Below are 17,249 nucleotides of genomic sequence, written 5' to 3'. Positions count from 1 at the left end.
AGGGAGAGGCTGCCCGGGGGCTTGGCTCCGCCGTCCCCGCCCCGCCCGAGGCTGCCCGCGGCTCTGCCTGTCCTCCCCGCAGCCGCCGTTTTCCGCTCCCCTCCTTCTCCTCCGCTCACCGCGACGTCTCGGACGTTTCTCATTCACTTCGAGCGAGAGGAGCGGGCGGGGAAGCGGGAGAACGAGGGCAGGGGGCTGCGGAATGGGCTGAGTCCCTCAGGCGGGCGGGTAGGCGGCCCGGAAGGTGGGGCGGGAGCGGGGCCCTTCCTGAGTGGCGGCGCGGCGGGCGGTGGTGGCGGCGGTGTGAGGGGGGGGTGCTGGGTGCTGGCGGAGGTGAGTGGGCGGCTTGGTGGGGGGGGGGGGGGGCTGCTGAGGTAGTGTGGGGTATGTGTCCGTGTCCTGGAGTCCCGGGTGGGGTGAGGGAGGTGTGAAGTGTGGTGGTGAGTTGTGGTGTGTGTGAAGGGAGGTGTATGGGGGGGTTGTTGCTTAATTTTGGGGGGGTGGTGGGGGTGGGGTGTCTGGTGGGGTGTGTGAGGCCCCGTGAGTCTGTACGGGGGCGGGGGGGGTGTCCGTTCGTGGCGTGTGTGCGGCCGAGAAATGTGTGCGCGCGGTGGCTGTGGACCGTGGGGGGTGAGGAGCGGGTATTGGGGGGGGGGGGGGGGGGGTGAGGAAGAGGAGGAGTGGGTGTGTAGTGTGTGTGTGGGTTGTAGCTTGTTTGCGCTGTGGGTACAGGGTGTGGTTGTGTAGGGTGTGAGTGTGTGTGCCTGAAAGGTGTTGCGGTGTGTACAAGGGTCGGGGTGTTGCATGTGTGGAGGGAGGAAGGGGGGCAGGGGCTGTTGTGCAAGTGGGGCTGATGCTGCAGGGTCTGGAAGGAGCTTTGGCCGGATCGATTTGTGTGTGTGTGTGTGTAGGGCTGTCTCGTTGGGGTGCCAGGGGAGCAGCTGACTGTTGAAAACGGGGCTAGCACGCGTTGTGGGGGGGCGAGGTCAGTGGGTGCGTTGTGAGGAAGAGCGGCTGTGCAGTCTGCAGGGTCTGGGTCTGGTTTGGGTACCTGGAGAGGAACAGTTTTCTCAGTTGGGCCAGGAAGATTTGGGGAAAAGCTTTGATCGGGTATGTGGAGGGAGCTCGGCACAGATGGAGGAAGAGCGCTCTTGCAGAGAGATGACACGAAGCGTACCATGGAGGAAAAGTAGAAGGATGTCTGTTTTGAGGACCTTTACTGATGTGAGGAGCCTAGGTTTGGTTTGTGGGATGCCAGCGTAGCCGGAGTGGGCTGGGGAATGAGGAATGCTGCATGGCATGTTGCAGGTGCAGAGCTGTAGGGTGTGAGATGTAAAAGTGGAAGAGGGTGGCTGGCAGCTTACACTGAGTTTTGCGAAGCTGTAGAGTGCTGCAATACCTGGCTGGGCTGGTCTTGGGGCTGCAGGTGTTTCCCTAACCCTCTAGGGAAAGCGTGTGTATTTGGGAGAGAGAATGCTGTTAGCTTGAATGCTAAAAGCGTGAGAGAGTGAGGTGAATGTTGCTACCAAGTAGCCAAAGAAGTGGAGCTGTGAGGACCATTTTTTGCCTTGGGCAATAAAAACTGCAGATGAGGATTTGTTGCTAGGGAAACCCTATTTTAGAATGAGCTTTGGGAAAGCTACAGAGGAAGTTTTGGGGGTAGCAGATACCAACTTATTCTGCTTTCCATGGGGATACGTGACAGAAGTTACTGAGGTTAGTATCAACGGTTAAAACGAGGGCTAGTGGCATGAAATTGTGCCAAGGAGAGCACGTCAGGAGAGTCACGCTGGCAGCAAGATTGGCTGGGCACTGGGACAATTTTCCAGTGGGGAAGTGGTGGAACAGTTATTGGGAAGGGAATTGAAAACTGCACTGGCTGTTGTTAGTACAGTTCTGGGTCACTGGGGAGTTGAGTATTTATTTACAGGAACATTTGCAGGCCACAGTTGTAAGCCAGACTCCTTGTGTGTTAGATGCTGTTCAAAAAGTGTAATAGGAAGTAATTCGCTGTGCTGCTGCCCTTGGAGTGTCTTCTCTTTCTTTGCTTTTTTGGCTCTGTGTGAAGCAGGCAGATCGCTTCCCCTGAAATTGTTCTGAATAGAGCAGATTGGACTAATATCAGTCTTTCTCCAGCTCTCTAGATATCAAAATGAGTTCCATGCTGACCCATGCCATCAGAAACCTCCCTGCTTCCTCAGCATGGGCTGCCAGGATCTGTAAGTATCCTTATATTTATTAAAAGCTTGAATTGGTAGGTATAAAGTTCTGGTTTAAGTTTTGGGTTTGGAATGGATGCTTGTATCTGAATATCTGTTCTGTTGTCATCTTAAAAAAGATTACAATGTTTTTTTTTTAAAATAACTAATTCCATTGTTGCCATATTTGTCCCTTACCACATCAGATGTGGGAGGAATCTTATGTTAATGGGTAATACGAACTGTGTTTTTACAAACAGACTAAACTAAAAAATATCTCACAGATGTTGAGGTGCAGTTGTCTTACTACGACATTATCTTATTTTTTTAACAGTTCTTACAGAAACTAGGAATGTTTTTAACATTTCAGGTTTGACATACCCTATTTTTTTGTTTCTTATTTTTCAGTTGCTCGATCGCTCAGCTGCTCTTCGCAGTTACAAGCTGCAGGTAAAGCAAACCCACTAGGAATCTCAGTGGGTCTGTGCTAGAGAAGACTATTTTTGAAGCTGCCTCCCTTTTTCAGAGTCTTATTCTACATAAATCTCAGAAATACAGTGCAGACAGCCTTGGTTCAAGAAAGTTGCAAACAAATAAAACCACAGGCAAACCACTGTTTGCAGCAGAGTCCTCTCAACCTCTGAATGCCCCTTGCTCCCAGCAGCTATGCCCGGTCCACAGCTTATGCCCCATTGTCACCTGATTGCTATTTCTAGAATCTAGAGAGGCTAAGCTTGGGGTTTATAAGCTGTCCGGGCATAACCAGATTGCTTGCCCAGAGGGGAAGGGATTGTCCCTGACAAGGAGAAGCTTGTGGAATTAGCTCTGAAGTCCAGTGAGACCAATAAGAGGCTCAGGTCTTGGCAGAGCTGCTGAGCACACACAGTTACGTGGGTTTTTAGCTGTGGCCCATAGTGAGCTGGGGGGGTGATCTGGCATTCTGGGCTTCATTGTCGGGGGGTTGCTTAGGTGACTAATGCTTTGAGCTGCCTGGATTTTGGAAACTGGCCTAGAAAGAAGCTCCTCCTCATCTCCTTGGCTTTGAGCAGAGAGTCTTCTATAACCCAAGAACAGTACTGGAGTTTCATCCTGGTGCTCGTGCTTGCTTGAGTATTTAGCTGGACTTAATCTGCTTTTACATGTCTTTGTCCTTTTCCTGCTTGTAAAGGAGCTGCCCCATGCTGCCGTATATGCTCGTTAAGATTTGCAGGCCTTATTGGATTAGGAAATTCTTACTGAACTGTTTGTTAATCATCACTCCAGAAGAGCTCTGACAGTGGCTCGTTGAACGATGTTTTATCATGGCATGCTTTATCTTGAACCTGAGATGCTCGGACACCTTACGGAGAAGTAGCAAGTTACCCACAGCAACTATATGTGCTCTTCTTGCTACTACTTTCCTATGGGATTGAAAGTTAGTTGACTTCTTGAATTGTGTTTTGATTTACCTTGAATTATCTCACCTTTACTGTGCAGTAAAAGCACATACATAGGCAGTTACTGTGGAAGGTGGATTATTGTTTGCAGTCCTTGCTGCTCCCCAAGTGAGAGATCTTACTCAGGCTTTGAATTTGGTCCACCTCATTCGTATTGTAAGCTGTATGGCATTTTGAGGTATGTCTTCCTGCAGTATTCTTGTCAGTGGTAACAGAGCCTGGGAGTCATGTGCCTGTGTTCTCAGCTGTACTTTTGTCTCTGTAGCTATAGATGAATCTCTCTGCTGATGGGGGATGTACTGAGTTGTTAAATCATTTTCAACAGGTCACATAATTAGCCAGAGACAAGATTATAGCTCAGGTGTCCTACCAACTCTGCTTTTGACTTAAGCACCAGAACAGAACCATTTCCCTAGTTTTCTAGTAGTTTTTATGGGGTCTTACTTTAAGCTTACTGGTATTCTTGTTAACATCCCTTCTCTCTTAGCAGTCCAGCCTAAGAGTAAGAAGACCTTAGCCAAAAGTGGTGTGAAGAATATTGTTGTGGTAGAGGGTGTCCGTATTCCGTTTTTGCAGTCTGGCACCTCGTAAGTATAAAATAAGAAGAAAATGCATGTTGACTTAGTTAATAGTAGAATCTTGCTGTGAAAAAAGTTGGTTTACTTGTTCTTCTTGATGTAGTTATGCTTAAAAGTAGTGAAGTAGCAATGAGTTAGGCTGCTACAGTTGTTCCAGCTTACCTAATGAAAACACATGGTTTGAAGAAGATTGTCCATATATATGAATTCTAAGAAGAATGAGGATTTATGCTGCATATCTAGAGGAAGCTGTTGGTGAATCTGTAGCCAATAAAGCAACAAGTGTCACAAAACTAGTAGGACAGGTGCAGAGAATCTGCTGTAGACTCTTCTTACTAGACTGTTAGGTCACCAAATTCACAGCTGAATTAGGACCAGACTGAATTCTTAGTTAGGATGGGTAGAGGGTTTCTTTATTCTGGTACTGCCGCTTTTCAGTGTTTTTATACAGCGATTGTATGCTGACCTATACACAGATAGTCTTCTCAACCTGGGGTATGAAATGTTTGATTACAAATGCAGTGAAGCATTTCTGGTGTGTCACTAGTTCTTTGCTGCTGATGGGCGCTTACAGTGGTAAAGTAGACATTCTGTATCCATTTCTGACACTCCTAAGTTTCTGCCTCTCTTCTTTAACTTCCAGGTATGCAGATCTTATGCCACATGACTTAGCAAGAGCAGCACTGCAGTAAGTAAATTGAATACTAGAAGGGCCCAGAGAACTCGTTGAACTGCTGGGGTCCCAATGTTGGTACCGTGGCTTCAACAGATTTGAAAGCCAAGGCTCTAGCTTTGTCTCTGAACGATACAATCCTGGTGCTTCATTTTTCATGGTCTACCACCACCTTGGTAGGTGGCTTAAGCAGTAGGGTTTACAATAGGCTTGTGTTAAAGTATATTGTTACAAAAAGATGGCATTGCTGTCCTCCTGGACAAATTTTAGTTAATTTTAATTCCGACTGTTATTTTCTAAATACAGAGATTGTAGCTACTGTTGAGGTGTGCTTACAATTTGTGGGAAAAACAATCTGGGCAATGCAGAGAAAACTAAGTGGCAAGAAGAATAACAAGCTAATTCTGTCATTTTGCCTGTCCCTCCCATTCTGTAGTGATTTGACAAAAGCTGTAGGTCATTAGCAGTGGGCTTGTTTTGTTGAGAAGCAGGGGAAAGTGCCGTTGAAAAGAGAGAAGGCTTTACCAAAGGGGGGAAAGAGATTTCAAGGCCTAAGGAAAGATGGTGAGGTTGGGTGTGGTCATGCCAAATCTGAATGCCACGGTTAGCCAAGGCAGGCTAATTGGTTGACAGGCAGTGTGTTGGTCGTGCATGGGGGCTATGTCCTGGACTTTGAGGAGGTTTTAGTGTTCTGTGGAAGAGAAGTTATTGACTGAGGTGCCTTTAGTTTAATTTTTATGTGGCACTTTGTAGCACATGAAATTACATTTGAATCCCATTTGCCTTAAATGACTGCCTGCAATGGGATTTGCACAGCAAAGGTGTTTGTCAAGATGTTCTGGCAAGTTATGCAGTATGTTTTCTAATGAACTGTGAAAACACACTGCTTATTTTCTCTATGTCTTTATTGAAGTTTTACATGTTCCTACACTGAAGGTGATTGGCTTTGTTATCTCTTAAGGCTCTCTCCCTTTAATTTTGATGTCAGAATACTCCAAACTGGGCAAAATACTAACAACTGCTTCGGGGCTGAGGCAGAGCTAGAGTAGTTGCTTTCATGAAATTATGTAATCATTTATTGTGATATTATCACCATGATTATTTGCAATCCATAGTCAATTACACTTTTCATTAAGTACATATGCACACAAGATTTCTTCTGAACTAGGGGCAGAAGATTGGGCTCCATTGTTGCCTTGTTCTCCAGCCAAGCTGGCGGAAAGAGGATGTTTGAGGACTGTGACAAGGTTATTGCTTACATGGTGCAAATTCTGTTTGTTTTCACCTTCTCTGTAGGGGGTTGCTGAACCGGACCAGTGTCCCAAGGGATGTTGTTGATTACATTGTTTATGGCACAGTTATCCAGGAGGTGAAAACAAGTAATGTTGCCAGAGAGGTGAGTTACATGCAGCATTTCCCCTGCGAGTCTGATTTCTGCAACTGGAATGAAGATGACAAACCCTTGCAAAAAAAAAAAAAAAATTCCAGCGTTATGATTCATTTAAACATGATTTGTGAATATGAACTAGTTGTGCAGTATTGTCTGTCAAATAACTGTATGGGGCTCTGCCTCCTGTTGAAATCTGCCATAGATCAAGTGCATTTTAGTGCTGTGAAGCCTCCGCTTGATTCTTCCCTGAAAGGGAAGCTTTTGTTAACGATTGCTGACCACCCAGCTCTTTACCAGTTGGACTCACGTGCTGGCTTGTCCAAAGTACTTGAGAGGACCAGAGCATGCTGTGATATGATTGCTTTACTGTGGTATTTATTTATTTTAGTTGGCTGATCAGATGCAGCTCGTGAATGATTTGAAAAGGAGTAGCTTAGCTACCCTCTTTTCTGGCAGTCAGAAAACACAATTTGTGTATTATACACAGAAAGAAGCTGGTCTACTGAAGGAATGTTACGGAGGCAGCATGTGATTTTCTATAACCCAGAGCCTTTGCTGTTGTTCTCTGCAACTGGGCAAAACCATGATGTAACCTGGGCTGGGAAGACTTAGGAGGTTATGAGGCTCTCCAGTTCCATCGGCAGCTTTAGCCTTGTCTATACAAATACTTGCTTTGGTCACCTGCTGGTCAGATGAGGCTGTGGTGTAATTTTAACTTGGGAACAGCTGTTGAACTTTAAACTAGTTGGCCACATTTCAACTAGGGAAGGTCTTGCTGTGAGCAGTTCTCCCATGATGGGAGGCTGTGCTCTCAGCTGGGTCAAACAAGATGCTGCATTCTGAACTGCAAGAAATGTTTTCTGTTCTGTGTAAAGCAAATCACAGTGCCTTGTACTGAGGGGTCTAAATAATTACTTTCACGTGCTGCCTTTGCAAATAATGTGAAGCAAAGATGATGTCAAGTAGTTGGAAGCTCTTTTGAAATTGTGAGGTGTGTGATCGATTTGTCCCTTTAGTAATGGGTGGGGGACCAGTGACTGTCTGCATAATGCGATTGAGAGCCTGGGCAGCTGCCATCTCCTCCTGTTCCCAGAGTCTAGGGAGGGGATGAGCTGCTGCAGTAATTGGCTGAATGAAAACTCGATGTACTTCTTGTCCCTTTAGTCTGGAAAGGTGTGTTTCTGGGCAGAAAGTAGCTCTGACCCTGTGGAGCAAAAGGTGTAGGTTTCAACAACCATTCTTTGTTGCTCATAGGCTGCCTTGGGAGCGGGTTTCTCTGACAAAACTCCAGCCCATACAGTCACCATGGCTTGCATTTCTTCAAACCAGGCTATGACCACAGGTATGTTGGCTGGAAGAACAAGCTGTGGGTTTGAGACTGAGCTTAGCAACTCCTCTACCTCACTCATCTAACTTGCACTGCTTAGCGAATATAAGTAAGCATCTGAAGACATTCTGGAATGGAAGGAAAATTTTTGAACCAACAAACTATAATACGAATCATGTGCCTACTGTAGACCTGCCGGCAGCTTGACACCCTTTCCATTCAGCAATAGTCTGTGCTCAGTGTGCATGTTAGCTTGGGAGGAGAGACTACATAGTGATAAGGAAGTTGCTGCCTTTCAGGCTACTTTCATCTTTGACGTAGGCTAAACAGAGAAAAAAAATTGAGAGCTGGTTACTGTCTCAAATTGCTGAGGATATTCTCCCAACTGCTGCGTGTGACAAAAGAGAAGTGGAAGCAAAGTTACAAAACTTGTATGATTCAGAAAATGTCTGTTCACCCTGCTCAGTCTCTGTTAAGCATGTATTGTGTAACTTGGCCAAAGCCAGAGGCTGGAGAAGGAAATAAAATGTGGTAGTGTCCAAGGCACTGATGGGGTAAGTGTCACTTCTCCCCGCATCTCTCATGGGAAACTCTGTCTCATTCTGCAGGTGTGGGTATGATTGCAGCTGGACAGTGCGATGTCGTCGTAGCAGGGGGTGTGGAGTTAATGTCAGATGTTCCCATTCGTCACAGTAGGAAGATGAGGAAGACTATGCTGACTCTTAACCGAGCCAAAACCTTGGGCCAAAAGCTCTCCCTGATTTCCAAAATTCGCCCTGACTACTTTGCTCCTGAGGTAATTTTTTTTCCAGGCATTTAGATATTTAGCTAAACTGTTTTATAAGGAGGTGTAAGACAAGTTGGCTTAGGTAATTTTTTTAGCCTCAGTGGAGAGGATTTAAAAAGGGTAAGGTGGCTGCCTGTGGCTTGCTTTTACCGCAACTTTGTCCTGTGCTTTAGGTTAAAACTGCAGTTGATTAATGCTTCTCATAGCATTCCTGACTTTCCGTTTTGTCTTCTTTCATGTTGGTCTTCAGTAAACCTAACTTATATCAAAACCTCCCTCTCCTGCAACTCCAAGACAAACTGTGCTGGAGTCTACAAAAGTAGAAGCTTTTTCCCCCTAAATATAAAAATTCTGCAAGGGTCCTAAAGGGTCAGAAGGATTTTTGTTTCCTAGGTAATAGAAGTAACATGCTTAATATCAAAGAGGAATATCCTCAGTGTATTAATATAATTGTTGTTTGATTAATGCATCTTAAATATGCCTTATGATTACTGTTCCTGGCCAAATCCTGCCAGGTGCTGAATGTGTTCAGCTCCCATGTTTGGGCCCTGATGCAAATCTGCAGTCTGCTGGCTCATGTCAGGAGCCTGCTGTAGAGGGAGCCACTCTTCTCTGTCTTGGAGGTCATGAGAGAGGTGAATTACGACCTGGTGAAGAGAAGGGAAAGCACTTCCCTCCTCACCACTACTGAGCTCTTCACAACAAAGCTATCTGCGTCTCTGCCACTGCTGGCTGCCTTTAGCGTGAGTGCAGTGAAGCACAGTGTACGTACAACAGAGATGAGATCCAAAGTCCAAATAAGATATGAAAATTGCGGACTGAAATGCATGCAAGGATTTCCTGCGTGCTGCTGGAAGAACAAAAGCTAAGCTGAAATCACCTGCTGTCTCTGGTTTTGCTCGTAGAGGTATTTGACAAGGAGTTTTAAGGTCCCAGATGTGTTGTTTCACCTTAGCCCAAAAAGTCCAGTCACCATCTGTAGGGGAGTCCTTATTAAATGCACAGGGCAGCTGCATGTGCAAAGGCAATACAGTTCTTGAACCCCTGGAGTAAGCAGCAGTCTGGACCTCATTTTTATCCATTGTTTTCCTAAAATCTTTGAAAGCAATGGTTCCTCTAATATGTTGACCAAGTCACTTCTGGTATGGTTACCATGTGTTAATTGCATAGCTCTAATATTAACTGCTCTACTTAATAAACAGAAGGGCCTCGCTGGCTGACTGTGCAGGGCTTAACCAACTTCTGAACTTTATCTAACTGCCCAGAGCTGGCAGTTACATGTGCTGACTTTATTTTTCTGTTTCATAGCTCCCAGCTGTGGCAGAGTTCTCAACCAGCGAGACTATGGGGCACTCTGCCGATCGTTTGGCTGCCGCCTTTGGCATTTCCCGTTTGGAGCAAGATGAGTATGCCCTCCGTTCACACACACTAGCCAAGAAAGCCCAGGATGGAGGCTTGCTACTGGATGTGGTACCCTTCAAAGTGCCAGGTAAAAGTGCACGTTTCATTGCTAGCATGCACTGGTTCAATAAAGAAATATTTTATTTAGAAAAGGAGGGGAAGTACTGGGGTCAGATTTATAATGTTCTGTGTATCTGATACAAATTTTAACTCTTTGAAATGGTGTCTGTTTCTCCCTGGAAAACTACTGACATAGAAGCATGTTTCTAAACATGCATGTCAAAATATATAAACATATCTAGATTTTGTTGCACCCACCTCCTACTTGTGCTACTAGAGCAAGGAAAATCGGAATGGTTAGACCAAAAATCTCTCTGCTCTTTCAGCCAGGCAAGCGAACCTGTCTTTATACCCCAAGCTACTAACAACAAATAGAAAGCCTAATAAAATCCTGGCCTGATAGATCAGGTGCTGGATAGGAAGACCTGAAATGTATTCTGCTTGGTGGGCTCCACCAGGCCCCACAGTCAGTGCTTTGATATGAAACAATTTGGGGAGAAACTTGAAGCTGTCCTTTCTGTGGCCTGATTTCTACCTTCATCCCCCATCAGCCACTGGACACACTTTGGTGTAATACCTATTCATTTGGGGCACACTTACTCTATAGTTAGTTTCCTAGAGAGACCTTACTTTTGTAGATCCATGGTTACACATGGTCTTTATACTGAAATTGGTACTCTTTGTTAACCGGCTTATTTAAGCAGTTGGTATAGTTGAAGATGCATATGTTTGGTTCTTCCCAGTGCTCTTGCTTCCTCAAAACTTGGCACATTAATGTATACTGATTTAGGCCTAGTTCTCCAATTTAGGCTTTATAATCTGAATTTAAAGTCTTTTATCAACTGGGTTTTCCATGTGGTAATTTTTTTCTTACATTAAATCAATTGCAGCGCTTCATTTTTGCAGTCTTCAGAGAGAAAGTAATATAGCTTAAATGTTTAAGCACTGCTTTTTAGCCATGTTAAATATCCTGATACCATGAATGGATTTTCCCTTTTTTTCTCCTCCCACTTGTCATAAAAAGCACAGTTTTCTGATATTTTAATTCCCCCCCCCTCCCCCCCCCGACTCCTGATGTGCAAATTCATGTATGTTGCTGACTTTCATAGTTTAAATATGCTTTTTTCATCAACAGGCAAAGATACAGTTACCAAAGATAATGGGATCCGTCCTTCCTCAATGGAGCAGATGGGCAAGCTGAAGCCAGCTTTTGTCAAGCCATACGGAACTGTCACAGCTGCCAACTCCTCCTTCCTGGTAATGCGTGTTCCCATCACTGTGAGCCAGAGGGGAAAACTGTCTGGTTTACCCTCTGCCTCCCATAGCATGTAGGTCAAGCTGGTATAATCTGTGGGAATGAGTTGTCTCCTTTGTGACATCACCTGCTTTTGGATTTTTCAAGGGTAACTTTGAACTGTATTATAATCTGGTGAACTTGGGTACTGGATTGTTTCATTTTAAAATCAATAACTAAAGCCCTGAAGTTTTGGTCTGTCTTACCTGTTTGCTTTTCTGTAGCTGCCTTGTGAGGGTTGGTCATTCAAAGGTACATGTAGAAATTCTGTCCCAGGATGGGATTGATCACATTGTAAGTCTAGAAGTTAGTAGTTTTAGTCTAAATCTGTCACTTTAAGGCTCACCCTGTAATCCACAGAGGGGAAGGAGAGATTTCTGTAGCACATCTACGATTAGCTCTCTTCTGCATATGCTTCTTTTTCTGTATTTAGTGCTTTTAAAGGAAGCTTTTTTAGATGTTGAAGTCTAAGGTAGTTGTGTAAATTAGGTGAGGTGTATCTGAGCCCCAGTAGAAGGTGATTGCCACTGCAAGTCTCCTGCAGAGGGCTCGAGGTGACTGTCTTATCCCTGCATGCAGCCCTGACAGGTTCTTGTGTGTTTAAAAGGCTGTTTCACAGTTTGTGATGAGCACTTCAAAGGAAGCAAGTAACGACTGCTGGGGCTCTTTCAGCAGCAATGCTATTTATTCCTTAGTGTTCTTGGAACTTAGAAAAGCCTGGTAATGCCACAGCCTTGGTGTCAGGAACAGCTGAAATGCTGTTGGTGTGCTCTATGCCACAGGTCTGTATGCCAGCTTAGGCTATTACCCCAGAAATGAGTGGTCATGTGCCAAAGCCATGATGTTCATTTTTGCAATGTGGTGAGCCTGTGGCTTATGTTACCCCAGAATTGTACTCTGGTTTTGGAATGGAGCTGAGCAGACAGGTGAGTTTTTGGGGTAACCAGCTTGTCCTCAGGACTGGCAGGGCTTTTAGGCCTCTCTGTCCTGTTTGAAAGCAGGCGGAGTTGTGGGTCTGGATTGTAAGGAAGTGCTTCAGCGATACATGTGCTAACATCATTCAGACACCATCTGTCTATCGATCCATTGGCTCAATCATACAGGCATGTTCTTTGTCCCATCGCACGGGGATGTCCTGGAAGCTTTGGTTATATTTGGGTCCTCTCCTGCCAGCTGCTCTGCAGGAGGGCTCTCAGGCTCGTTTTGTGTGCAGGGTGTGCTTATTCTTCAGGCAGTGACCTCACAGGGTTTGTCTTCCTGTTTCAGACAGATGGTGCTTCAGCAGTTCTACTTATGTCTGAGGAGAAGGCTCTGGCAATGGGATACAAACCAAAGGCCTACCTAAGGTAAAAAAGGGACTGCTCTATGTGGTCTCTGAAGTCAGCTCTTGCTTCCTTCTGCTCCTCTTTCTGTTACTAATGGCATTTCTCCTGTGCAGGGACTTTGTGTATGTGTCCCAGGATCCAAAGGATCAGCTGCTACTGGGGTAGGTGATGACGATCAAGAGCATCCACTAACAGTCCGTACTAGCACAACAGCCTTGACTTGCCATTACATGTTTGGGTTTTTTGGGAAGTCTCTCACGAGATAGTACATCTCTTCAGGCCTTCTCGCAAAGGTGTGAGAGCCGGTGTGTGGGGTGTGACTCAGGAGGGGGGTGGTGGCTAACATGGGAGAGCAGCTGTGCCAGAAATACCCACCCTGCTTTGTTGGGAAGCACCTCAGCATGTTGGTACTAGCAGTAGTTACTTGAGGTAGTGTTTCAGTTGGAGTGGGACAGACAGAGAGCTGTACTGCGAACCCTAGAGAGAAGGAATGTAACGTGGGTTGCTGGGGAAGAACAGGAGGATGGTGTGTGGAAACATATTCATGCAAGACTTCTCTTTCTTAACTCTTCTTCAGTCCAACATACGCTACTCCCAAAGTGCTAGAGAAGGCTGGTCTAACCATGGCTGATATCGATGTGTTTGAATTCCACGAAGCTTTTGCTGTAAGTACTCTGAACGCGAAGGATGCCTCTAACTGTAAAATGCCATTCTGTAGACACCTGGTTTCGTGTTGGTGAAAGCTCTTAAGACCTTCGCTAAACATAGATGGGTGTGATTCTACATTTATGTCTAAATATAAGTACTGTATATATTTTAGATATGTAACATTTTTACATTGACACCATCCGTGCTAAGAGTGGCTTATATTGCTTGAAGTCACCAGAGGAATACAGATTCTTCTAAAATAATACGTAAAAAAAAAGAAGTAATCTTACTTTCTCAAGACGCTTGTATGAAAGGAACCGCTTCTTTACATCATGTACTAATTGAGTTGGGGACAGGTGTTACTGTGGTGAGGTGGCTTGTTAATTGGATGTCGTCTTTTTCTAGCTAAGGCTGAGTGAACATTGATTAACAGGGCTGATCCTGTAAAATGCTTTTTTCAGTTGGCTGTGTTAGTTTTGTGGCCGTAGCTAGTGTCAGGATATCTCCTATTTGCTAGTACTGTCCATAGGCTTTCCTCGGAGTCTGCCATTACCCTTATTAACGTTGGCCTCCCCTCCCTTTCAGGGGCAGATCCTGGCTAACCTGAAAGCTATGGATTCGGACTGGTTTGCACAAAACTGCATGGGCAGAAAGTCAAAGGTAAGACACAGTCAGGATGATTTTATCTTTAGTTTAGTTTAACTTCAGGATTAATGGAATTCCTCATTGCAGCAGGGTACGCTAGTGCTGCAAAGCAGGGCTTTTGTTATGTTCTGCGAGGAGAAGCAATGTTTCTCGAACTCTGGGTTAGCAAATCCCAATGTGAGCAGTTTCTTTGGGAACAATGGCATTGCCGTTGTCAGCAGGAGGTGGAGGTCTAGAGCCATAATAGTAATTGTTGGAGAGGAAGGAATTAAGAACAGTGGGAGGGGCTCTGTCCTTCTGCATGCTTTCTAACAGCACGGGGTATACCTGTCTGGCTGCAGGTGAAGCAGAGTAAAGCGTTTAGCACAATTTTGTCCAGTCATCAGGCACTGGTATGTGCCAAGGAATGCTTTATATGGCCAGCCTGGACCACTGCAGGTTTGGTGTTGTCGTGAGTAGGTCAAGCAGTCTCCTTCCAGACAGGTGACTGTGTGTGTGTCCCTGTGTGTTTTCTTGCAGGTCGGAGCCCCTCCTCTGGAGAAGTTCAATAACTGGGGCGGCTCTCTCTCGCTGGGACATCCTTTCGCTGCCACTGGCTGCCGTCTAGTAATTACTGCTGCCCATAGATTGAAGAAGGAGGGAGGACAATATGGCCTGGTTGCTGCCTGTGCTGCGGGAGGGCAGGTAATGATGCTGCATGGTCTGGCACTGTTCCTCTGGAGAGGGGCAGTAATTACATTTCTGCTCCTGTCAGTACTGTGAAGTCCTCTCCAGTTACAGCAGGTGTGGGGGCACCTCTGAAGTCCCGTGGTACTGGGTGTTCAAAGGCCCTCCGGCTCGGCTGGCTGCCTCCTTATCACAGCTTGGTTTGGCAAGCTCCCTCCGCCTCGTCCGCTTTAGAGACTCTCCAGCCCATCTCGGAATCATTCCTGGGCGATAGTGACTGCAGCCCCTTGCTGCCCGTATGGTACAAAAGGGGAAGGAGAGATTTCTGCCATGTTCTGAGGGTTTCCTTTGGTGACTCTCAAAGACTTCCCAAATTGTGGTTTGCGAGGATCATTCTTCTAACCTCGGGAAGAAAGATCTTTAGAAGAAAAATGGGGACGAGACTCTTCCTACACCTCTGGAGGATGCAGATGGGAGCCCTGGTTCAGGCTGTGGTGACTGGTGGCAGTTCTGTGGGGACCTAGCAGGGCTGGCCCTCTGTAACCGGAGGGCACTGGTCCCGATGTTGCCTCCACCCTGAATTCCTGGTTTGGCCCTCAGGACAGCCTGATGCGTTGGGTCAGGGTGGACTCTGGTGTCTTGGCCAGCCTGAAGCACATCTGTGCTGTCCTGAAGCCATCAAACCACTGTCTGCAGAATCCTCTTAGTGAATCAGCCCTCGATTTTCATCTCCCCTTTTGTTTTAAGATGGTCAGGAGATGGGCATCTCTTGTTGGGTGTGTGTCTGTAATAATTAGTCTTTTCTGTGACTGTTCCTCTCTTTCTGTCTCCTTCCAGGGGCACGCGATGATAGTGGAGCTTTACCCTCAATAACAGGACAAGGCACTGCTGAGTGGATACTCATATGTCCCGTGCCTGGCAATGCCATTTTAATGCACTAATAAAAACATACATACAGTCCTTCTCGGAAAGGATTTTTGGTGGCCTTTGTAAATACCTTTTAGCTACTCAGCTGGTAATTTTCAACTATTGAAGACGCTCTAAGAAATACTCCACTTCCAGGAGAGCAGAAGTTAATGCGGTTCTTAGTCTCTCTGGCGTCCTTGTAACCTATCTGATTTCTACCGTAACTTTTCAATAAGCAAGGTTTCTCCCCCTGGAGAAGAATGATTCCAAAGCTGTGTACGGAGGACTAAGTTTGGAGATAAAGAGAATGTAAAGTACTGGAGGTGGGTGGGCTGAGATGTGAGTTAATCTGTCCTTGTAGGGAGTAATAACTGTTTTCAGAAACGGGTTCAAACCGAGTTGGCTGATCTCGTTTGTAAGGAGGAAGTTTGCTGTGCGATGTCCAAACAGCACTGGAATTGGCAAATTGCTTCTGACAAATGAGTGTCACTGATGTTAGCCACAATAAATCAGGAAAAAAAAAAAAAAAGTCTGGGTTTTTTTCTTTCCCTCCACTCACCTGAAATGTGTTGGGGAGGGTTTCTGTGGTGTTTGTTGTGGGGGCTGTGTGCTCTGAGGTGGCAGCAGGTGTCTGCCTTCTGAAATGGGAGACAGCTGCTGTGAAATCTGCCCAGAACCCACCTTGAGCTCCAGAGCCCCAGTGAATCATCAAAATCAATGCTTTTGAGACTGTTTTGGTAACTCCTGCTTCTCTATGGCACCTTGATTACACAATTTCAGTGTCTGGCATTTTGAAAATTCAGAAACGGGCAGTGTAATGCTTATGCAGAATCAAGTTGTTGATAAACTTCCGGTGTGCAGGCTTGTGGTCTTTCTCCCAAGGTTTTGGGAAGACGAGGTGGTTGTTCTTGCCCTTTTGGTTAATGTTCTGGGTTATTTTCCTCGCTCATCTCTGTTTTTGTTAGCTGGGGATGGCTTGTGTGACTTGCCAGGAAATAGAGATTCTTCTAAAACAACTTGCAAAAACCTTCAAGTCCTTCGTATGAAGGAAGCAGCTTCTGTGACCCACCAGCTGCTGTGCAGCCCTGCAGCTCAGGAGATGCACCTGAGATAAAGGATGGGTGCGACAGTGGGTGGTTCTTGTTTGTTCCTGGTTGGAAATCTTGTGCAATGCTGCCACTCTGCACCGGTGGGAACGTGGCACAGAGAGGTGGCTGTGGGTCCAAGTGGGAACTGCCTGGGTGAGAAGGGGCCTGTTTGGTTTTGTGGGTGCCTTTGAGGGTAACGTAGCACCACGCAATAAAAATGGTTAGCTCCTTGCTTTGTTGATGAGGCTAAGCCCATGTGTCCTGCCGCTGTGGGCACGGACCCATCTGCAGCAATGGGTGAATAGTGGGGGCAAAACCACCCCCATTGCAAGCCTGGAGGGCGCTGTTGCGGCTGTGCTGGGAGAAAAGGTGTGGATAGGGCTTGCTGCAGGAACCGGAGGGAGCTGAAGCACGTACGCTGCTTGGTGCTGGCGTGTTTGGGGCTGGGAAGACGCTGCTTGTGCTCTGTCTGGGAGATGGTGTGAAATACTTCCACGGCTCAGGTGCAAGCATGTTGCCGGTGTGCTGGGGCAGCCCTTGCAGCCCCCTGGCCCTGTTCCAACTGTTCTGGCCTGCCTGTTCCATAGTGGATCATTTTCACAGTTATTTGGGGGGATTTAATCCCCCTCCAGGGTCTCAGGGAATGTGGAGGGGGGAGAGCAGCCCCCATGGGCTGTTGCAGCCGGTGGCTGGGTCCCTACATGCTCGGCAGGGCCGGGCTGCAGCCCTTCGGGATGTGACTCATCCTTGAGGCTCATCCTGCTCCTCCCGCCTGCTCTGCCGGTGCCTCTCCCGTGTCCCCGCCAGGACCCTCGCCGCCACCGTCC

General features: G+C 46.4%; 1 protein-coding gene across 5 annotated transcripts; it reads left to right on the top strand.

Annotated features, from left to right (window-relative positions):
• The first annotated feature begins 280 nt into the window (after positions 1-280).
• Positions 281-15,851, top strand: HADHB (hydroxyacyl-CoA dehydrogenase trifunctional multienzyme complex subunit beta). 5 transcript variants are annotated; one of them, XM_049818926.1, is made up of 16 exons: positions 281-333; positions 2,137-2,219; positions 2,607-2,648; positions 4,122-4,221; positions 4,856-4,900; positions 6,182-6,281; positions 7,530-7,617; positions 8,211-8,398; positions 9,698-9,878; positions 10,986-11,107; positions 12,411-12,490; positions 12,583-12,630; positions 13,047-13,134; positions 13,703-13,777; positions 14,282-14,446; positions 15,266-15,851. In XM_049818926.1, exons 2-16 carry the CDS (start codon positions 2,153-2,155, stop codon positions 15,299-15,301), a joined length of 1,425 nt encoding a protein of 474 aa, XP_049674883.1. In that variant the 5' UTR covers positions 281-333; positions 2,137-2,152; the 3' UTR covers positions 15,302-15,851. The 5 variants fall into 5 exon arrangements, with proteins under 5 accessions (XP_049674883.1, XP_049674885.1, XP_049674886.1 ...); XM_049818928.1 differs by lacking the exon at positions 281-333 and adding an exon at positions 360-384; XM_049818929.1 differs by lacking the exon at positions 281-333 and adding an exon at positions 433-440.
• The last annotated feature ends 1,398 nt before the right edge of the window (positions 15,852-17,249 follow it).

The sequence above is a fragment of the Accipiter gentilis genome, chromosome 16, assembly GCF_929443795.1.
Source record: "Accipiter gentilis chromosome 16, bAccGen1.1, whole genome shotgun sequence".
NCBI lineage: Eukaryota > Metazoa > Chordata > Aves > Accipitriformes > Accipitridae > Astur > Astur gentilis.
Note: the sequence above shows the minus strand (reverse complement) of the source record. Positions and strands in the feature narration are given on the sequence as shown.